Raw genomic sequence first — 7500 nt, forward strand, 5'->3', positions numbered from 1 at the left:
TCACATTTATCCTTCGCTCGTTTTGTCGAGTTCGTCATCCAGCAATTATTATTATAGGGGGCTTGACAAGGCCATTCCTTCCATCTCTACCAAAATTGCTACTTCTTTGATAAGACTTTTTCTATGGGTCTTTTGGTTTGAATTTAGCTAAACTTGGAAGGTACTCTCATCTTCCTGCTCATTCCTGCAAACACATCCGGGACTCTGGTGATTCTAGAGGAGACGGAGAGTACTGGATCGACCCTGAGAAAACTGGGAAGCCAATAAAGGTCTTCTGTGACATGACAACCAAGGAAGGTGAGAAAACAATAAACTTCATAAGAAATTTTATCATGATAAAGATCTCCATCAATTGTCCAAATTACCTGGCTTGTCAAATCCTTGCAACCTTCTAATAAATCTTTAGCTTACCTTTTCTGTTTCAGGAGGCTACAACGTAACCATTCCTGGCCATTCTTGCAAAGATATCTTAGGGCCCGATTACATGGCGAGTTTCAGCCCGGGATGAGATTTCGCTTCGCCCACAGGCTGAAATTTTGATGCGATTACATGATGAATTTCAGCCCTGGCGCAAAACGCAAATTTGCGTCAGAAAATTTACTGAGATGCGAAAACACAATTGATGCGCATGCTCACGTTCCTTTTTCAGCTCGGGCTGAAATTTCATTTCGATTACATGGACATTTTGCGGATTTTTCAGCCCGTTGGGCCGGGCTGAAAATCTTAGCCCGGTTTCTGAAACCAAGCTAGGATTTTCAGCCCGTATAGTAATAGACGAGTTTACGCGCTTGATTGCATCATGGGTAATCAGGGCAACAAGGCGGGAAATTCAAATGTTTCTATGGAAGTTCAAAGAAAAATATACTGTACATGATTCATGATGACTTTCTCCTTCATAAACTAAACAAATAAGTTAATGTTCACAACTAAGATGAACTAGACTTGGTATCCGTTCTTTGCAATATTCCTAAATATTGCTTTTTTTGTCTCCATACATTCTCTGTAATTTTGTGCCTTTGGAATTACAGGAAATGTATGGCAGAGACTCTTTTTAATAAAAAAATTTGTACAATAGCCATTCTGTCCACTGAATTTATTCTTCCGCACCTTTGAGCGCATATCTTCTGTTTTAGAAAATAAACAACCCAAAATTGCATATCTTGAATATTTGTCATTGTTTTGAACTTCCTTACAAACCTTTGAATTCCTCTGCACCTTGCCCTGATTACCCATGATGCACTCAAGAGCTGAAACCTTCTCCATGTAATCACCACTTTCATTTCAAGAGGATTTCTTTCAGAACCCGGGCTGAGATCTCAGCCCAGTTAACTGGGCTTTATGTAAGCAGGCCCTTAAAATCTTGCGACTTTGTGGATGACGGGGAGTACTGGATCCATCCTGAGCGAAACTGAAACTCAATGAAAGTCTACAGTGACATGACAACTGCAGACGATAAGTTTGCGAACGCTGTGAATTGGAAACAAAAAGGAAAAAAAGAGAAAAATGCCTTCTGTTATGAAGAAAAAAACATCAAAAAACAACAACAGCGACTGCATCGGTTCCGAAACGAAATATAGATGAGCTGAAAGCAACAACAAACTTTCGAACATTAAAAGCAACGTGAACACATCATAACACCAATCCCAGCTGTCCATAACCAAGGTGAGATGGTTGTGCGTATGCGTGATGTGATGGCCACACCGGGTTTGGTATTGTAGTAAGGTAAAATGAAAGTCACTTTATTTAACGTCTGTAGTTTCTTCAGTTACGAAACTGGTTTCAATGGAGCCGACGGTGCGCTCTTTTTCCCCTCCCTCCGTCAGCGCTCCGTTATTTACGAATATTTAAAGCCAAAGCTACACGGATCAGAGGAAGGTCGAAACAGACGTTTCCGTCAACTACGAGGATCGAACCGGGGATCTCGTGCTCCGAAAGCAGCGCACTAACCTACTGAGCTACGCCTGTCTGGTGTGTTCACCTCGCTTTTAATGCTATGTAATAAACTTTTACTTATCCTATTAGGCGCCATGACACGATACAAAATCCGCAAAGCACTGGTTGTCCTTTTCCCATAACACCAAGCACCACCGGAAATCTTCCGCTAACAATATATTAAAACGCCACCAAGCGGTTTATTTTTCCGCCCTCTCAGAAAACAAAAACAACTTGTGTCCTCAAAACAAAATATAAAAAAGCTAAGGCGTTATGCAAAACTTGCTTTGACTCGCAATCCAAAGGTCACGTAAAATTTTCAGCTCATTGTTTAGCGATCTTCTTATTGGTCATCGAGAGACTTGAGAAAGAGAAGTTTATTCCCAAAGGGTAAACACATTTTTTTATCAGCAAACGAGTAAGAAATGGTTTTTACTTATCCTTATAAAAAAGGTAGTTACCGGGCATATGTGATGATACAAAAATCTCTGAATTACAGGAGGCTGGCTTCTTGTTTTCAACGTTGTAGTTGAAGACTCAAAACCGCTACCCACATTTGCAGCTCAAGACTCGTATCGCAAGATCGACAGTTTTCGAAGCAACGCTTTGTTTCTCACAAATAACGCGCTCAATGAGCTGCGAAAGTTCTTGGCCTTCACGCAAATGCGATTTCACTGCCACAAGCCAGGGACACGTACTTTTCATGTGGCTACGATAATCAACAGCACTGGTGAAGCTGTGATTCAGTTCTTCACAGGACAAACGGCACAAATGCCAACATCGTGTGGGTCCTTCATACCACTGCCGGATGACAATTCGATCCTTGCAGGTGAATGCGCCAAGTGGGGATTCGAAAACGGGAAATTTCATGTTGGAAAATGGTCGTCTCAAGGCCGTAAAGAACTGTGGGATCATGCTGCAAAAATAAAAGGCAGAGCTCACTGGAATATACCCCCACCAAGATGGTCGTGTGACGATTTTTTGCATCCTAGTAACCCCGCTCCTCCCGCTGGTAGCTTTTGGAAAATATATGTTCGTTAACTTGAAGGGTTTAAGAAACTTCATGAATTAACTGGGTTAAACGCCCAACACGGCACTGTAAGTTCACAATCATAACAGTTAGATGATATCTAAGGAATTTTAGCAGGGGGATTTATCCATATTGAATTGATTGGCGATTTTGTCTAAGCTTGACAAAAATTAGCCATTTCTTAAAATTTCAGTCCACTTCCAGCCTCTAAACCCTTAGCTTTACACGACAAAAATACTTTGAATGCACTGAATGTGGTTCTTGGAAATAAAAAGTTGACCTTGGTTTTTGGTCATCCTCAGAGAATTAAGTTTTGTGTCATTGATTTGAAACTACCTCTTCAACTTTTGATCAGACCAGGGGATTCTCAAAAAGTTAATTTGAGAACAAAAAGGATGGGACAACGAAGTTTTCATTGATTTGATTGGATGATGTACCAGTTCTCAAAATGTGACATGTACAATTTACAAGGATGCAGTGGGGTCCAGCGGTTGAGGCGATTTAAGACCCGTTCTGACTAATCCTTTAATTTGATCCTGGTAGCCACTGGTTCAAATTCTCGGCTGCTTTTGTAAATTGTCGCCGGCCAGTTGGGATTCCTATGAAAGTTGCTGTTGTTTCATTGATTTCATTTCATTTCTCCCCTATGTACAGTGGTCAATGAATTATGTTTGCATGATTGGCTAGCAAGCAAGACTGAGGGCTTGTCCATGCAGCCTCACTTTTGGCGGCAAAGCGTCCGATAGTTTTGGCGCTATTGAAGCATGCGCATTAGGACAAAGAAAGTGTCCGAGCATGGCCTGGTAACAAAAATGCATTAGATCTCCGTTTTCAGTCGCCATTGTGGACGCAGATCCTTTTATTCGTTTTCAAGGACCTGAAGGTTTTTGAAAAGGAGGGTTTTCGAAAACGCATTAGTGTGTACGGGCCTTGAATTAGGCAACAGATCTAGAATTATGCAACAGAAAAGCTACGGAAAACATTATTTTCCTGCTCTGGAAGCATAAAGTAATCCAAAAAAATTACCGGCTCAGAGAAATAACATTATTCGAGAAAAAATACTTCAACGTTATCTCAACGTTTCCATCATTCAAGTGTTTCATTTTGGGATCGGCTGTTTTAGCACTTTTCCGATTTGGAGCAAAACTTGAGCACTTTTTGACATTTTGCAAACGATTTGAGCTCTTTCTTCTGGGCTACGTAGTTCGGAGCAACACTTTGTATTAGAAAACAGTTTTCAGCAAACTAGGATTCTTCTATGATCTTTTATTGAATTATTGAACTGTGACACATTCTGAACCTCAATAAGTGTTGTGTTGGAAGAAAAACAATTTGAAACTATGTCAGTCTTTAAACCATATATATGTATAATGAAAGTTTTTTGCTCGAAAACGTAAATGTTTTACTTCTCAGAACATATATAAACAACGGAAGGCCAATACTTCGGAAAAAAAGGCATACTAATCAAAATCTACAAGGTTATGTTTCAAATTGATAAGCAACATTTGAGCACTATTTCTTAAATTCGAGTAGCTTTCGAAAATTCGAGCACTATTTAAGAACTTTTTTCATTTTTAAAGCACTATCTTGAGGTCTTTTCCAACGCAATCGTGACAGGCCTACTCTAAACACTTTTCCATGCTTAGGAAGCGCGTATCAACACATCATAAACGAGGTTTGCACAGTTCAGCTGTCAGAGGTAACACGAGCCAAGGCGTTTCACTCACACTCACCTTACCCCATAGTTTTACAGCTCCCGTCAAAATGCGGGAACGAATCTCTCTTGATATAAATTTCTCAAATCCCTTGCAAGACGAATGGTTAAGGAAGGCGTTCATCGGAGGAGCATTACTGTCATAGTGAACACCCTTAAACACGCCTTTAAAGGAACTAAGATAATCCAGGACCCTGACTCCGCTAGAGATGAATTTGAAAAAAGTCTCTCTACTCTCGTAACCCTTTAGAATGACATCTCAAGCGCAAACATGATTATGAACCTCGCCTGCTAGAAAAACGTTCAGATCCCGAAAGTTCATCTCCCCCACAGACGCGAATTCCCCAGAATAAACACTCAGAACGCTAAACAAAACGCTGTCAACATTGGTCATCTCCCCTAGACCTGGGGCGGGAGTTCCATCCGACCACACCCATTGAACATTTCTCTTCGCAGCCATTTGCTGGACTTCAAGCGGGGAAAAACATTCACCCGCAACACCCGTCTCCCGAATTTGGTTCTATAAAACAAGAAACCAAGGAAAAAGAGATAATTATATAAGCAACAAAGTTAGCGAAGGGAGAAAATTATCCATAATTTCCCCCGACCCAATTCGAGAGAAGATGGCTACCACAGCTCGACGTAAAAGTCAAGGCAACAAGGGAATGCCATATTGACAAATCGCGTCGCAAATTTCCCTTTCGTAAACAAGCGATGCCATTCTTAGTAACCAAGCCTTTTTATTCAGTTAGCTTTCAATAAATTGTTAGGATTAGTTCCATTTAAATACTTTAATTAAAACTGACATTTCGAAGCCGTTTCGATCAACTTTTTCTAATTTTTTTCAAAGGTTTTTTTCTCAATCTTTTTTTTCTAATTCTAAGTGACATACGCTGCTAATCTAGTCCTAGATTAAGAATTTTTTCCTCATTTGCAAAGGATAAACTTAACTCTCGTCCAAATGGCATCGCCTGTTTACGAAAGCTACAGGGAAAATTGGTGCGCCGCGTCATCCCGATCTCTCCTGACCCGAGAATGAAACTAAGGTATGCGATGGTATTGTCTACAAGAGTGAGGTCAGCTGCCTCCTTTAACTCCTCCAACTCTTTTCGTAAGCTCTCGATACTGGTGCCCTGTAACAAAAAATACTCAGCAAACGAGTGCGTTAACTCTAAAATCGGCTCACACAGGTACCCGCTCACTCGAAAATGGGTCTCAAACAAATACCGCTCACCTGAAAATCGGGCTCACACAGATTCCCACTCACTTGAAAAACCGGTTTCACAAAAAAAATAATAAATACCGTACTTATGCGGCTACAAGCCGAGCTCGGCCATAAGACGAGACCCCAAACTTCTTACGGAAAAAATCAACTTGATTGACACGAATTTTAAATGCATAATACTCGGCTATTAGCTGAGACCCATTTTAGGTCCTGATGTGTATTATCGACTATGGAATTTTCGTAATTTAAAATAGAAATTGACATTGACTGAAAAATTATACTCAAAGCAATCAAATGAACACGAAAGATAAGAAACAAACAAGCGACGTGATCGTGAGGTGACGCATATTATTAAACAATTACTGACCTCACAGCAAACGTGTCTTCGTACAAGCGAAGCGTTTTATAAAACGTTATTCGAATGGAAACCTTACAACCTCGCCTTTAAACTTAAAATAGTCGCCGAAGCAGAAGCTGTAGAAAATAACTCCGAGATCGCCGGAGAATACGGCATCAGCGAGTCGATGGTTCCGTCGCTGGAGGAAAGATATTACTGATATTAAGCCAAATCTGTTCAAGGGAGAGCTTATCGGGGAGCGTATCCCAAGCTCAATCAACGACCTTTGGCGTGGTTTTCAGAGCAAAGAATTCAAGGTAATATTTTCCCTTTAATGTGTACGGTTTTTTTGCGTGGAAGATGTCGCTACAAGAAGCAATCCACTTGCGTTTTGTGTCTCAAGTTTGCTATGGTGTCATGTGACAAGCTTGGCCCAAGGTTGTTTGCACGATCTGTGATAGTGCAATCTCCTTCCCAGACTCCTCGTTCCTTCGATGAGTAAACCAGGCTTGGTGCGATACAACCTGCGATCAGGCGTACTTTTCTTTAGACAAAAATTTGGTTTATCAACGGAGTTGATAATGTAAATTGACCACCGTACAGAGATTCTAAAAGCTTTTAGAATCTCTGTACGGTGGTCAATTTACATTATCAATTCCGTTGATAAACCAAATTTTTGTATACTACTTCCCCACCGACGCAGCACCACAGTTTCTTTAGAAACTACCCCTTCATTCTTTTCTTTAGACAAGGCGGAAAAGAAACGCGTGTCTAAAGAAAAGTACGCCTGATCGCAGGTTAGGTGCGATATTCCCGAGAAGATGGTGAGGCGTTTGTTCAAGACTTGTGGCACCTCTATAGCGCACTCGACGGCACAGAAGACGATGCAATATTCCAGAACAAAAAAAAAGTGAGTGAAGACGAGGAAATGGACGACGAATTCGAGACAGACAGCGAGGAAGAAGAAGAGCAATAAGACCAATCCCAATCACACAACAACACGAACGGCTCCTTTAAGAGCCACCAAGTAATAAAAGTCCATATTACACCAACAACAACTTCTCTTCATTTTACAAGTAATTGAGTTCGGCTTTTAAGTGAATACATGTTAATTTGTTACTGTTTTAATTTGCTGAGAAAATTCTTTTTATCAAAAATACTCGGCTATAAGCCGAGACCCCTTCTACGGCTTCAAATTTGCCCAAATTGAGTGAGGATTTGTGTAAAAATCGCTAGGGTTATAGCTGAATAAGTACTAGATG

General features: G+C 40.6%; 2 protein-coding genes across 2 annotated transcripts in view; both read left to right on the forward strand.

Annotated features, from left to right (window-relative positions):
- Positions 1-3247, forward strand: part of LOC138060750 (uncharacterized) — an 8037-nt gene extending 4790 nt beyond the window's left edge. Inside the window, exons 4-5 of the mRNA XM_068906603.1 lie at positions 148-297; positions 2432-3247. Of these exons, the coding sequence (XP_068762704.1) occupies positions 148-297; positions 2432-2973 (692 nt within the window). The 3' untranslated portion in view covers positions 2974-3247. The remainder of the gene's footprint in view (positions 1-147; positions 298-2431) is intronic.
- The window catches only part of LOC138059412 (retinoschisin-like), a 143100-nt gene that overhangs the window by 97366 nt on the left and 38234 nt on the right, over positions 1-7500 (forward strand). The gene's annotated exons all lie outside the window — the stretch shown is intronic.

Source organism: Montipora capricornis, chromosome 8 (assembly GCF_036669925.1).
Source record: "Montipora capricornis isolate CH-2021 chromosome 8, ASM3666992v2, whole genome shotgun sequence".
In the NCBI taxonomy this organism is placed as follows: domain Eukaryota; kingdom Metazoa; phylum Cnidaria; class Anthozoa; order Scleractinia; family Acroporidae; genus Montipora; species Montipora capricornis.